This window comes from Stigmatopora nigra, chromosome 5, assembly GCF_051989575.1.
Source record: "Stigmatopora nigra isolate UIUO_SnigA chromosome 5, RoL_Snig_1.1, whole genome shotgun sequence".
Taxonomy (NCBI): domain Eukaryota; kingdom Metazoa; phylum Chordata; class Actinopteri; order Syngnathiformes; family Syngnathidae; genus Stigmatopora; species Stigmatopora nigra.
The window spans coordinates 4,693,017-4,709,403 of NC_135512.1; the positions used below are offsets into that span (position 1 = coordinate 4,693,017).

General features: G+C 39.2%; 1 protein-coding gene across 1 annotated transcript in view; it reads right to left on the reverse strand.

The window, feature by feature from the left end:
• Window positions 1–12,757, reverse strand: part of celf5a (cugbp, Elav-like family member 5a) — a 198,668-nt gene extending 185,911 nt beyond the window's left edge. The window contains 2 exon segments of the mRNA XM_077716454.1: window positions 12,252–12,714; window positions 12,716–12,757. Coding sequence (XP_077572580.1) covers window positions 12,252–12,714; window positions 12,716–12,757 — 505 coding nt within the window.
• Between the last annotated feature and the right edge of the window lie 3,630 nt (window positions 12,758–16,387).

The window sequence follows — 16,387 nt, forward strand, 5'->3', positions numbered from 1 at the left end:
GAAAGTAACAGATATGAGATTTTAGTGTAGCTTCGAGATGTATTAGGTGTATTAGAACAGCAGGACGCGAAACAAGTTAGTGATTTAACACAAAAAAAGATAAACATTTATTTAAATTAGATAATGGAATTTTGCAGAGATTCATGTTAAGTTAGAATACAAGTCTTAGTTTCATTAATACTCAAATCTCTTTCATGCTAGAATTCCTTAGACCAAGGAATTGTAGACTACAAAATGAACAAAAACTGTAAAATAAAATACTAACTTTGGTTCAAAAGCCGTACATTTTGTAAAAAAGCCCTCAAGACACACGCTAGGAGAGAAAAAAACTCGTAGGTTGGGTCTTTTGTAAGTCAAGGTACCATTTTAGATTTTAATTAAGCACCACTATGGGTTGAACTTTCTCCGTAAAGAAGCAATGACTTCTGCTGCTTCAGCAAATGGCGAGTAACTTCCAAAGCACATAATTGATATAAAGGCAGGGACATCCATTTCACTGCAGTTGGCTGTGCTGATGTCCCTCAGTTCTTTGACCGAATCCTTCTGTCTTCCTTGGCCCCTAGAGAGAACCAAGCTGCCCTGGAGTAATGAAAAAGTGTGAACTCGCTAGTACTGTGTGCCATTTCCTCACTGGGGGAAAAGTGTGAAGGTAGCAGAAAAAGTCCCACTCATTCCCTTCACACATCTTTTGTGAATGCTATCACTGGAGCTAGATTACTTGCTTACTTCATTTACTCCAATCTCACCCCTCTCCATGGGTTTGGGAGGAAGGGTGGCCTAAGGGAGGCAGAGGGGAGCGAGATGGGAGTGGGGGGAATTTGGTGAAACTGAAACACACAACATCAGCACTGATACAATGTGATTATGAACTGAATCATTGGCTGGAGGGGCGAGGCTCTAGAGGCGCAAATTGACCATGAGGGGGGCAATCAGTGTGGTATCTGAGAAGTTCTCCGAAACACCCCCTTACATTGGAAAAATAAAGATTCCCAATCTACTCCCAAGAACGTCATCTAGGTGCTAAGAAAAGAAGAGTTAAGGGAGTACCGTATTTTCACGACTATAAGGCGCACCGCATTATAAGGCGCACCCTCAATGAATGTCATTTTTCCATATATAAGGCGCACTGTATTATAAGGCGCACTGTCTATTTTGGAGAAGATTTAAGACTTTAGTGCGCCTTATAGTCATGAAAATACGGTAATTGCTATTGACTTCCAGGTATGAAGCACTCACTACACAGTCACGTCTAGAGCCAGCCATTGTTGATGTTTTGGATTTTTTTGTATAAAATCTTGCAGTGGGGGAGGAGCTATACGATGGAAGATTTTGTAAACTAACATGGCATCTGCATATTTAACAGTATTGTTTCAGTTCAGGCGTTTGTGTTTTTTTAATATCCGACAGTGGTGGTTTTTCGTTTTTGGTTTTCTGTTTTTTCCATGCATAAGGCGCACTGTCTGTTTTGGAGAAAATTTAAGACTTTTAAGTGCACCTTATAGTCGTGAAAATACGGTAGGTGCAATAAAATGCTTTGACTCATCATTGTTCTGACAACAATATTTTCTCTGCCCGCGCCTAATGGCCTTGTAATGAGTAGCGTAATATAAGCAGCACCCTGGCGCAACCTGTAAACCTTAATTAAGTCAGACAGCCGTCTTAAACGGAGGTGGAAGGAAGTAAGGGGCCGCTCAGTCATCTCCTCCTCATCACAAAGATGACTGCATCCTTCCGTCAAGCTGTCGTCAATCACTGCCATGGTGTTCAGTTTTTAAAAATCCTGCCCCATTTCTTCTTTCAGCAACCCTCCTTGTCAACCCTTACCTTGAGCTACAGTTGGATTTAATGAATGTGAGTGCTGTGGTCGACAGTCTTTGAAAGCTTCAAGTGGAATTCTGCTTTTTAGTCAAATGGTGCCGTGGGCTCTAGTGGATGCTGTCCGCTTAAATAAACAGATGCCAAGGGAAAACAGGAGGTCTTGCTAATTACTTTTGCCACTTTCCTGTCCTATCCTTTTGGTTTTCAGTCCTCATTCCAATAAAATGCAGCATCACATGATAATAAAAAACACAAACTATGTCAACAAAACACTTTTGGTAATTGACCTCAAAATTTGAGAAGTTTTATTTTGACAATTTGGGACAATACAGGTTTTTACTTAGCTTTAAAGTTCCCTCTAAGCTGCGCACATGTACAATTGCCCACTACTCTCGTCTTCTCTGCGCAGCAGCAATCATATGGCGCGCAGTAAATAAAATCCAAACTTTTTTTTGCCCCTGTCCCCATGATGGCACTGTTTACGCGGCAGCCAGTGGGAGTAGCTCTGTCCACTGTTATGTTTTTTTGTGTTTTACAGCATGTTTTAAATGAAAAATTAGAGGAAATATTGGCATTCACCTGCTTATGGCAGGTGTGATACTGGTGTGCCCATAGCGAGCAATGATAATGTCACTCACACTGGTACTCAGTGCGCTCAGGGAGGTTGTCTTTCTGCCCACACCAACAAAAAATTAGAGGGAACATTGCTTAGCATTCACCATTTGGAATTCAAATCACCATCAAATGTGACTAGTGCACCAATGGGAAATACCAATAGGAAAAAAAAAATGTGATTGTTGGATGCCTAAACATCATTACAAACTTTGATAAGTTGCCTTAAAACGTGTTCATCAGCACGAAATTGATGTTGACCAAAAATCCCTATGTATAAATCACCGTTGGCCCTAATGAGATTTGTACACCATGTTCTATAATACAGCCCCACCATAGATCTAATTTAGTACTTATAGAAAATGGACAGAAGTTATTCGTTAACTATCTTTCATAGAAAATGAAAGCCAACTCTTAAAGCCAACCCTAATACTCTTCCACAAAATAAATCCCATCCCCTAGTTGTAGGACCCTTCCCACTATCCTCTGTGACCCCTGAACGAGAGACGCGGACCATTGATTTGTTGCTACTCACTCACATGGACTCCACTTGCCTCCAACGAGCAGTCAAGCCGATCCATAGGCGCTCCATCCCAAAGGAGCGCCTGTGTCGTGTACTTACACGCCATACACGTGTTAGGGTGAGGCGTGCGTGGCCTAATAAGGCTGACAAAGGCAATAAATTCTTTTTGAGATGCTCTGCCTACACTCCAAGGAAGATCAATATTGGGGTAAAGAAGCCATCATAAAAAGGATGCACTGACACGGTAAGGCAGGGAGTAATTCTCCCAATACTTAAGACTATACTCTGCAGGGATAACAACATTATGGGACGGGCCAGATTCCATTTCCAACAAGCTCCTAATAAAGTTGTCGGGGGATTGGCGCCTCTTTGGGAAGTGACATGACAGATTGAAGTGGACATCCATCCCCAAGTGGGCCAAAATTCTTTCACTACGCGACTATGTTGGCCTGAGAGCATGACTACGGTGTGCTCTTTAAATACAATCTATATTTTGGTTGATTCCCTGGGTACTCTAGCCTGCTTTTGCTATTAAAGTCAGTGCCAGAACTATAAATACATCCAGCCACCTGCATCCCCGATGAGGAAGCTAATTGACACCGTTAATGGATGGACTTTCACAGAGCTGTAAATAATGTGGAGGTTGCTTGCCACTTAGCGCCTCCTGCCGTTTTACTTCTGGGAGGCCAAAGACAGTCAACCTGCCAAGTCTACAGCCCTGACATGTCACTCCCTTCCTGCAAACAAGCAGATTTGTTTTCTACTCTTTTTTTTTTCTATCTAAAAATCAATACATTGCACCACCTTCTAACCCTGCCAGGAAAATTTGGAAAGACGTAGAATACCTTTACTGTAATAGCATGGTTCCTTGTGATTTTGTCTAGCATAATGAGAATTTATATTAGCATGTTAATTCAACTATCAAATCAGGAACAATTGGTTATCAATAAAGGAGCAAATCCATTGAAATCTGCATTGAAAACATGCTTTTCTGTCAAAAACTCAATAACAATCGGCTATCCACAATCCTTATATCGACTTTTCGTCTTATATTTAAAATAGCCAACAATAGTTATTACTATATCAACTTATTCCATGACTAACGATTGGTTTTACTATATCACAAATCATCATATACATAAAATGGCTATCGTTTTTGTTGTCCAGGTAGCTTTAAATATTTTTTAAAAATCATATTTTCCCATCAATCAAGTCCAACTGACATCAGAACCAGTTATACCTGTCAAGATAATTACCATATTGACTTATAATGTGATATATAAAATGACCAATAATAGTTTTTACTCTATCGACTTACCATCCCATTTATTTACTGTAATGGCCAATAATTTTTTTAGGTGTCAGAACACAATAAATTACATCATCATTTATAGCCATTGCCTTGTTCTTTTTCTCCCTCTCTCTCCGACTCTCCAATAACCAAACTACATCTCTAAAGACTGAAGAACAATATTGTGTGACACTGTATATTACAAATTAAATCCGGGTCAGTTATGCCAACAGAGCTGCCTTATAGAGTAAATGACTAATTCAATCACCAAATCTAATTTTTTGACAACGTTCAAGTGTTATGTTATGAATAATATATCATTTGAAATATACCATAAGCAAAACTACTATTAAAGGCTATGAAATAGACAAAATTATATTGGTGAAGTGAGGGCTTATGAGGGGAATCAATAAAACAACCAAAAAAACAGCCAAAAATACCATAGACACCTTTCTGAAATAACTTACTCTTACATAATTCCCTTCATAATGTGAACCCCCAAAATTGGAAAGGGTGTAGTCAAGAAAACAGTATTACTACAGTGGTTATGGGGAAAGCTGTGCAACCTAAGAGGTGAACCAACAGTATATTCTCTTGCATGGTAGGTTTATTAGATGTGACACTCCTGCCGATGCACGCCGGCTTTGAGCCATTTAAACCTCCAAGGAAGAATCGATTGATCAGAGGAAAGGAGGCACAATCACAAATGACCGGCGGGCGTCGAGCTGTCTGCCAACAATCGGATCAGGTGCTCAGTCGCTTTGATTCCGCAAATTGAAAGCTACCTTTTAAAGGACGAGACTTCAAAGAGTGCTTAGACATGGGGGGGATGAGTAAAGTAATAAGACTTGTGGTGGTGAAAAGGTACAAAAATAATAATAATAAAACATTTTTTTTTAAAACAGGCACTAATCCTGACTGCAATCCCTAAAAAAAAATCATTTTTAATTATCTCATGTCATCCTTGAGCTAGAGAGCTGAACTAATTAGCATGCATTAACAAGCAGAATCAAGGGTACTAATTGCATTGATGTCTATTTCACGTTTAAATGAGAGCAAAAAAAAGATATGCCAATTATTTGGATGGATAGATAGATAGTGTTAGCTAGAGTGTTTCGGGGGATGCTGGTAGCAAATCAGTGATGTCACGCCAGTAGTGACGGACGGCAACTTAACCCATTTTTTGGAAATACCACACACTTTCTATTTATAGCTGCAGTGTATAGCAAAGGAGCTTCAAAGAGCTGACATTCATCCAAAAATTAGGGATTTGCCTTGCTTTTCTTGGTTAAATTCAGTTTCCATTACTAACAAAATAGGTAGAATTGTATCTTAGTGCAGAATAAACATAGCTAAGATAGGAAGTAGACATCAATGGCATTTTTGTTTACTAATAGGAGGATACAAGTATGTATTTATAGCAGAACTTGCTTTATAAACCAAGTCGTAACTCAAAATTCTTGTTTCAACAAATAAATAAATGAAAATATCATTAGTTCTCTTTAATTTTTTACAGTAATTATTTACAGTTATGACTTAACCTGAGCCAGATCTATAATGAAGATTGACTAATTGGCTGAGGTGACATCAGCAGATACAAGTCAAAAGTCAGTCAAGCCTAGTAAAAAACGTATCTCAAACAACATGTACGCTGTCCTTGGTACTGAACAGCCATCTGGAAAGGTGCTTATCATAACTTCATTTCCATTAGATATGGTTTGCCACTCTGCAATATAAAACTCCTTATTAGGGGCAAATATGCATTGGGTAATGGTGGCACATACATTTACAGGTCAATTCTCCTATCTAAAAATTACTGTTCATGTTCATTTAAATCGAATTGTCAAATCAGACAGACAGACAAAAAGATATAAAACCCAAATCAACAATCTCTCCAAGATGTTTAGGGGAAAAAAATCATTTAAATGTCTATGCTCCAGCATCAGAATTGTACCAAAACATCAAAATGGTAATAAGTTTGATTGATATTTCATTTATTTATTCTTTTTGGTCCAAATCCAACACCCTTAGTGAACTCTAGATGGTTAAGAATTGTGTCCCCAACTTTGTCTTTTATGACTAAAAAAAATATAGCACCAAACATTGCCTTTAAAAAAAAAAATCATCCCCTACTCTGCCTTGTTTCATTATCTGGCAAAATGAATCAAGCCAGGCTCCAACATGACATTAAAGAGCTCACGCTGTTCTGGAAAGCATCCCCCTCCCACCCCTCCAACTCTTCCTCCTCATCCTCCTCTAACTCTCAAGCCAACGGGCCTCTTCGATAGGCCGACCATGCAAAACAGACAGGCTTCCCTTCTGTGCCTCCGAAAGAAAACAGTAGTGACCTTTGAGCGTGAATGAGAATGCAGCTCGCTCCTGCCAAGTCCACCTTCAGACGAGATAAGTGAACCGCCACAAAAATAAGACAACCCAGCATCCTCCATTGCCGGAATTAATTCGCTGTCCTTTAATAAGACACTGTGAATATATTGCGGAAGGTTATTTTTCACGCACTGCTCACCACACTGTAAAAATGACAAAAAGACAGAAGCGGGAAAATGAGTCTAAATGCTAGCTAGTACTGTTTTGCACGCCATTGTCGCATGAAAAATACATCAAGCAAGATGGATTAAAAAAAAGGGGGAGCATGCGGATAGACGACTTCGAGTGACATGAGACACTGATGAATGAGCTAGGGAAAATTAATTATTGAATATGTTGTCAGTGCCAAAATTTCACTGGCAAGTTACTTGCAAATGTTGAAAGACAAGAAAGAATTTAATCTCCAACATCCAGTAAATGATCAATGCCAAACTTCCTCAAATATATTGGATGTCTATCACTTTAACTGGGAAGCAATGAGTTTAAATTTTTTCTTGGGGTCTAATCCCGGCTTGTCCAAGTGGTTTAATATGTCCGGTTTGCAGTTTTAAGATCGAGGGTTTAAACCCAGGTAGTTTCCAACCATGTGTGGAGTTTGCATGTTTGCAGTAATTTGATGTACTCATTCGCCATATAGTAAACAAAGCCAGGACTATTTGGCTTTTGTGGTTTGTCATGGCTAGAAATACATATTTAAGGAAATTAAGATTACAGTGTTCCCTCGCTACTTCGGGCTTCAGCTATCGCGGACTCAGAGCTTCGCGGATTTTTTTCAAGAAAAAAAATTAAAGATATTAAGTTAAAATTATAAATTACATCATTTTACAAGAGGTGCAAACAAAATACTCAATAGGAATTAGTAATTGCATCAAAAAAAGGCCAAAGAAATGGTCAATAACATGGTGAGAGTTCAGGAATGGCATTGATGACATCATGGCTGTTTACAGGCGCATCTTCACCGCCCAAAAAAACCAACTCCCAATAACGATGTTTCTTACGTGCAAAAAAACTGCAGAAGATCCTCCATCCGGACTACTATGATGTTTTTGCTTGGTGGTGCTTTTGTGCACGTGTTATACGTTTCTTTAAGCATTTTTGAAGGGGCACGCCTACTTCGCGGAAATGCAGCTATTGTGGGGGGTCCCGGTCCCCATTAACCGCGATAAGCGAGGGAACACTATTGCCAAATAACTTTGTGTACATGTAATATTAAATTTCCATCCCAACTCAAAATATCGGATGCAATATAATGCCATCCATGTCATCTTGACATTTTTTTAAGAATAGCAATATACGACGAGTGCATGCAAATTATTGAATCATATCTTGAGATGAAATTCAGCACTCTATCAACACGTTTCAGTATAGACCCGACAATATAAAAATCTTCCTGTTTATATCCTCCATTGTTTTATTTTATTTTATTGGGGACGGCAGCCCACAGAGAAACTGCTATCCACGGCGGTGGCAGCTCAGAGGGAGGACAAAAAAAACATGAATAAATATTTCATTAGATTATTCTATGATTTTATATGCTCCATCTTGGCTTGCAGTCTGTGGCAATATCTGGGCTGACTTTTCTGACTGCATTGAAACAAGCATGGCCGGTGTGGCCTATGAAATAAATGGAAAATATCACTCATCCTTATGGTGTAGTAAGTATACAGTAAATGCATCTGAAATTAGACAATTTTTGAAAAGTTTCATGTCATCTGAGGGCGGTATACATTAGTAGTAGTACCGTATTTTCACGACTATAAGGCGCACTAAAAAGTCTTACAATTTCTCCAAAATAGACAGTGCGCCTTATAATCCAGTGCGCCTTATATATGAAAATATATGAAAAAAACAGAAAACCAAAAACGAAAAACCACCACTGTCGGATATTAAAAAAAACACAAATGCCTGAACCGAAACAATACTGTTAAATATGCAGATCAGCCATCTTAGTTTACAAAATCTTCCATCATATAGCTCCTCCCCCACTGCAAGATTTTATACAAAAAAATCCAAAACATCAACAATGGCTGGCTCTAGAAGTGACTCTGTAGTGAATGCTTCATACCTGGAAGTCAATAGCAATTACCGTATTTTCACGACTATAAGGCGCACTTAAGTCTTAAATTTTCTCCAAAATAGGCAGTGCGCCTTATAATACAGTGCACCTTATATAGGGAAAAAAAATGTCATTCATTGAGGGTGTGCCTTATAACGCGATGCGCCTTATAGTCATGAAAATACGGTATCTCTAATTATGAATGCTTCTACATACAAAATATTCCGGTTATATCATACAGCTCAATTGAGAAATGTCTTCTCTTTGCATTGCATTGTTCTCCCTATTGATCTCTCTTTTCTACATTTCCTCTCCTGTTAAACATTACCTGTCTACTTATTCCATGCCTGGCTTCCTTCTTCTACTTAATCCAAGCCCAGCTCTACCATATTCACCATCCCACATACTCCTGCCAGCCTGTCTCATAAATGATATGTTGCTAAGATATATACACTATACATGAATGTCTAGGCTTATTAATCTCCTACATTTAGCATGTACACATCCACTACACGGCAGCAATTATAATTGGCGCCAAAGAGAGAAGTTCTTCCCCTATCTATGATGTATTCTACATGAGGAAACTCTTTACCTATTAATACCAATCGGGCAAAACAATAATTGGCAGGCCTCGGACATCGTGGGAAGAATTAATCATCGTAGGAGGAGGAGGAAGAGGAGGAGGTAGACTAGGCGAAATATTTAATTGGCAGAGGCAGCCACTGTTTAGGGAGGCAACCGGCTAAACACCCAAGGGAGAGCCGCTTCAAACAATGCACATTTACTAATCCTCCCGAGTCAACTTATTATGGCCATGCATTATTATCACGCTTTACAAACTAATTCCATGTTCTCCCTAGTGGATTAACACGGACAAAAAAAATGCATGCAAGAAAATCACAGACAAAAGGACAAGTTGGACCAAATTGCAATCAAAAGTGCTGAACAACTGCAAATTGCTGATTATGTGTGCATGTGTGTGTTTAGAGGGGGGGGTTTGGTCTCTGTGTAAGCGTCCTTGTGAGGGTGATAACCATTTTCTCCATCAGGATCCATACCGTGTAATCCATTTTGCATAATACCATCATTTATTGTGCATAAAGACAATGTCAGGGAGGGATGGACAGCGACATGAAAAATTGATTTTGTATCGTTAATCACGTCAAGAATTGTCACTTACTAAGTTGCTTATACAAACCTAATTAGCCCATAATAGGAAAGAAAGTCACTTTGATTTTCATTGCGAAAGACCTTATTTTGCAGGATTAACTACAATTGGAGTGATTACACATTGTGCTGGTAATTATTCCATTTAAATGTAAAATAACAACATAGGAAAGTATTTTATAGGGTAATGTTGCTGCTTTTTACAAGACAGACGTCTAAATGCATTTTAATAATGAGATGATCATTGTCATTTGTTTATATAATAGGGCAAAAAATCTGGGCTAATATAGGCTTGAAATGACTAAAATCATCCCAAAATAAATGGCTGCTTTGAACCAAAATGTCAGATTACTCGTGTCTTTTCTAACAAAATTTATACCCACATTGTTGTGTTGCTTCCTTTAAAATAGCCTCCCAAATTCATGTTTCAAGGGCTTTCCAGAGTTTTCAATGAACTCCGGTTTCAATGGTGTTCATGCTGAATTTCTGTAATAAACGTTGCAAAAGATTCAATACTTTTCAACCAAAATGAAGAACTGGGCAGAGTAAAACAATGTTATATTCCCAAAAAATGCACTCAACTCATTGGTTGCTATGGACGACGATCCACATCCATTCAATTTGTCATTGGGAGGATTGTCATTAAAACCAATGTGGGAAAACAACATAGAATATTACTGCATCTATGTTGTCCAACCTTTAGTATAATTCCCCTTTGAAAACTCTCTTCACTCTCTATCCAATCACACTTAAGAAACTGAAGTTCTCTGGCAACAGAGCCACAATCACTCGACAGCTAAATAGTGCAATCATTACGCAACACGGGGCAATGACACTTCTGGACGTGTTGGCATACACGCCAGCGCGCAATCGCATGCCTATGACTGAATAAATGAAAAGCATGAGAGTACTACTTGTGCGTAGAATACTAAATGTACAACGATGGCCATGCGTCATCTAAGAACTTAATGAGGCTTTTTAAAATGGCTTTTTTTGATAGGTTTTTCTTTGTATCCCAAAAAATAGACATGGGAAAAGTGAGAAGAGATGAATAACATGCAGAGGAAGTTTTGTGATGTTCACACAGAAATAAATGTTATAATCCAGACTATTTTTATCCGTAAACAATTATCCTTTGGTTTGAGATATGTAAAGAGGGATTTATTTTTCTCCCTTGATCTACTTGTTAAGCAAATTGTTTGGGTATAAGAACTACTTAAGTTTATAAATTGAGTAAATTAAGAAGAAAAAGTGACCTGATGGTGGCAATGGAAAGTTAAACCATACTTGATTGTATACATCGTATGGTGTATAAATTAACCTGAGTCATACATCATTGTCATCGATGGAGAGGTGGGCAAAATTACTGCCGTTTGATAGATTGTCGGCAGCAATTATTTTAAAAAATGGTAAGAAGGGTTTCTCCATTCATGAAAATGAACCCCACACCATCATTTTTTAAAAGAAATGTAACATTTATCTGCTCAACAAAACTATGCTACTAACCAAAACAGTTAAATCCACCAATGGACTCACTAGTAATTTAAAGTACCCCAAAAAAACCTTTTCATTTCCATATCTAATTGTATTATGTCAATAATTGGAGTTACCTGAAGTTTTAAAAAAAATGCCACCAATCCATAACCCAAGCACTTTTTGAAAATCCAAATACATTAAACTTTGAATTGACTTTTTTCTAATACAAGCATCTCAGATTAAATATGTCAAAATGCAATAACTGAACCCCCCACCCATACTCATAGCACCCCAACCCGTTTGTTGATTTACACACCGCGCTCTACCCTTGGTAACCAACTTCATTACGGAAGGTGGAAGTTGTCAAGTGTGTACAGTGCAGAGCAACGTGGATTTACACCCAGGCAGCCTCCCACTTCAGCATCAGCAGCATGTGTGTGTGTGTGGGGGGGAGGGGGTCTCCATTCTCCGTGGAGACATCAGTCAAGTTGTCACACTTTTAAGGGGTCGAGGCACCCATCTATATACTGTAAGCCACTGAAGTGATTTTAGCACGTATATGGAGGGTTCCATGATGTTAAAGAACGCAAATGGTTGAATAAATGATGAAAAGAAGCTACTGGCTCTTTAAAAATGTATCATTCGCAAGCGCCTCTGCCCCACTTAGGAGCATGTTCGAGGGGGTGGGGGGTAACGGGGGGCGGGGGACACATGGAATAAAATTCGAATACCATTCATCGCCTATGTAAGGATACAATAGAGGCAAAATCATTGGCGAACCATGGGGGAACGTGCGCGTAAATTGCGCCAACGGAGTGCGTAACGCGCAGTGTCACGTGGAGAAACAAAAGTGAAATTGAACGTGGTTGTCAAAAGAGAAGTATGGAAGATATATATATATAAAAAAAACGTGCCCACTCTACCTTTGTGCATGCCGGTGTAGCGGTCTTTGAGAACTGTCAGTTCGTGGATCTTCCCAAACTGTTCGAAAAGGGGTTTCAGGTCCTTCTCCTCCAAGTTCCGCGGTATCTGCCCGATAAACAGCTTAATGGCATCCTGGTCCTTCATGGCGCCTCCGTCCGGATGAAGTGAAATGGGTTCCGAGCCGTTCATGGATTTGGGCACTGGGATCTGGGCGTACTGGTACTGGTACTGGGGTTGTTGTGGTGGGATCAGGAGCACTGGTGCTGGGCTCGGTCCGTTGAGGAGAAGGCTGGAGGAGTGTGGAGCGGGATGCCGCTGAGGAGGAGGAGGTGGATGAGGAAGAGGAGGAAGAGGAGGAGGATGCTGAGGATACTGAGGATGCTGAGGATGCTGCTGCTGTTGCTGCTGCTGGTGGTGGTGGTGCTGCCTTCTTGTTTCAGTCTGAGTGAATCTGGCCATTCTCGAGCTGGGAGCAGAATGGATAATAGTCACAACACATACACATACGCGCACACACGCACGTACTGAGAGAGAGAGAGAGAGAGAGAGCGTGAGCACTCAGCTGGAAACCGGGCTGACTTTCTATCCGACACACACATACGCACACGTACAGTAGAAGCCAACCAGGAGCAGAATTGTGGAAGAGATACTTAAACGGACGCGATATTAGACGTGCTACAGTGACACTTAGTGGCTAAAGTTAGTATTGCAATCGCACCTATACCTAAAACCACTATTTTTTTATCAAACGCACCATTAAATAATAACCTTTAAGAAATCAATTTTAAAAATCATATGTACAGATTTCAACAAGTTAAATGTATGCCAAATATAGCATTGTAAACAATTTGGGTCGTTTTTTTTGCCTTTTTTTGTTTTACAAGATATCATCCCTAACTAGGCATGTCAGATAAATGTTTCCATATATCCATAGATCCAATTGAGATATTTTCATAAAATATACAACTGCTGATGGGACTATAGCTCTACTAGTCACATTCATCACTGACCAATCCACATGAAGCAACAGTGTGGTTCACATAGGTCAAGGAGAAAAGCAAAAACACTTACCGTCCAAAAGAAAAGAAAAAAAATTGTGTGACGCTTTTTTCCAGATTGTTGCTTCCTGATCACGTCTGCAGCTTGCACCTCTTTTTCTCGGTCATCATGGTTGAAGTGGTTAGAAACTTGTGCTTGTCAAGACACAGCAGTATGATGCATCATGGAGTCAGCCACCACCATTTTGCTTGCAGGGCTATGACGTCCCAATTTCCATAAAGAACTTCAAATAATAATTCTTCTTCCCACAGGATACTTTTCCACTTCGCCACACTCCAATTTAACTGACGCATGTTCTTCTGTGTCCTGTTTAGAAATGGCTTCTGTAGAGTTTCTTTGACATTGGTTTCAGGAAGTATTGCTATGATTTGCTCCTCTTTTTAAAGTTATACCATTGAAAAGCTTGAAAATCACAATAATCCAGCCTGTTTTTTCCCCCTCATTTCTTTTACACTTAAATGCATTAATGATTAAAAGAAAATCCCCAAATTGTGCATTGAGAATCATTGTTATTCCTCCTATTTGACTATTTTCCCATGCACTCATTCACAAGGAGCTGTACCACAACCCCTGTTTGCTGTTGAATGGCAGAATGATTCCAGCAAGTTCCTTACACATCCAATCATGACATCCATCTGTTCCCAATTAGTCTGATCACTTGTGGGAGGTTCCAAACAGGTGTTTGATGAGCATTCCTCCACTCAATCAAATCACTATATATTCTACTACAATTTATGCTTAATGCTGCAGCTCAACTTCATTGCAATTCATTTTACAAGGTCAACGTTTTACCTTGCTAGCAAACAAATTACCACTTGAGAAGTGGAGCCCATATTGCAATTGTACATGGACTATAGCAGGAGTGGGCAAACTATTCAACAAATTCCACAGTGAGTGCATGTTTTCATTCCAACCCATAAAAAATAACCTTTTCCCCAATCTAGTGTCCTACAAGTGTAATCAGTGTATTACAGTCAGGTGCTTCTTATTTTCTGCAGCAATCTCATTGGTTAAAGCGTCTTTGCAGGATCGGTTGCAACAAAAACCTGCACCCCACAACAGCGCTTGAGAACCTGACCTATTGCATACATCTGTGGTGTCAAAGTGGCGGCCCGTGGGCCAAATTTGGCCCGTCGCATCATATTGTGCGGTCCGAAAAAGTGAATAAAGAATGCCGACTTTCAGTTTTTTGATCAAATTGAAATGAAGATTGCAGATGTTTGGGAAATATTTACTCTCTCTTTGAATCAATAATTGCAGAAGATTTGTAATGTAATTTGAATATCCAAAAATCATCAGAAAAGCTGTTAATTCATTAATGGATTAATTTTGGCAGTTTATTTGGAAGACATAAAATCGAAACTACTTTGTTGCTTTTGACAAAAACATCAGTTTGACACCCCTGCATGGATCTGAAAGATTTCAAATAGATGTTTCTGTTCTTTTTCCCTACAAATGCTTTGTAGAGTGAACCAAAAAAAATACAGATTGAAAAATCTCATCTGTTTTTCTGCTCCAGCCAGTGGACCGCATAACTATAGAAAGACATCAGCAAGCGGCCATTGACAATACAGTCGATAGACCAGTGGTGTTTTTGAGCGAGGAATGGAGGGAGTGAAGAAGGCCCTTTAATTGTAAAGGTCTTCTCTTTAAATAGGAATTCCTTTAAGCAGCACATTTCCAGAGAGCAATGCAGAGGCCGAACGATTTGCCGGCTTTATTTGGCGCCCACTCCGCCGTCTTCTGAATGTATTGATTAAAGGAGACAGGGTACTTGCTCGGATCTGTCAGGTCCTTTTCTGAATAGAAACTAGTGGGGTCGGGTTGAAAGTCAAATGAAGTAAAGCGGACGGCTCAGCATGTTGCTCCATCACATATGTCGAATACAAACCCAAAGCCTGAAGCTGTCACCGCTGACCCGTTCTCTTTTCCCTATTCGACTACTATTTTGAGGGAGGTATTCGGGGACGCAAGGCGGGAGAGAACTTCCACTTCATGGTTTTTATTGACCAATGTCATTAGTGCTTCGCTGGGCCCAAGGCGAAGACAAGAAATCAATAAAGGTCACACTATTAAAGCTGGCCAACTAAAAAAAGTTACATACAATTTCAACGGCTCCCGTTTTATTCCGCTTGCTTGTTAACCATCTTGGATGGGAAGTTGAAGCCAGTCTGGGTCGATCTTTTGTAAGCCCAGGAATTTTTTTGAGACCCTGAGGGGAGATTTAAAGGCTGTCCTAGGGGGTCTTTTAGCTTTTTCTGTATGTGTGTGCATGTGTGTGTCGCACTTGTTGATATGTACACACTGAAAAAAATAAAAATTATTCCATGCTCAATCAATCACAGCAACTTCCTTCATAGATAGTCAGAAATGTCATAATAATATATTTCATGGGTAACAGATTATAAATGTAGAAGTAGAAAGACATACGTACATATATTTATGGTAAATGGTTACAAAATAAAAATTACCACTCTTGATGTAATTGTACGTGTAAAAAATGAATTTGGCATTTTATTATTTTATCTATAACCATCTTATCCTTATTTCACCCTAAAAATAAAAGAAAATAAATCAGGGATCGCCTACTAAAAACCACCACTGTCAGATATTAAAAAAACACAAACACCTGAACTGAAACAATACTGTTAAATATGCTGATGCCATCTTAGTTTACAAAATCTTCCATCATATAGCTCCTCCCCCACTGCAAGATTTTATACAAAAAAATCCAAAACATCAACAATGGCTGGCTCTAGAGGTGACTGTGTAGTGAGTGCTTCATACCTGCAAGTCAATAGCAATTGCCGTATTTTCATGACTATAAGGCGCACCTAAAAGTCTTAAATTTTCTCCAAAATAGACAGTGCGCCTTTTAATACAGTGCGCTTTATAATACAGTGCGCCTTATAATACAGTACGCCTTATAATACAGTGCGCCTTATAGTCATGAAAATACGCTATATTATCAGAATATCATTGTCAACTATCATGACAGCCACAGAAAGTAAACAACATTTGAAAAATATACCTAAAATATTGAGGATGTGCTGCTACTTTAAAAAAAAACACAATG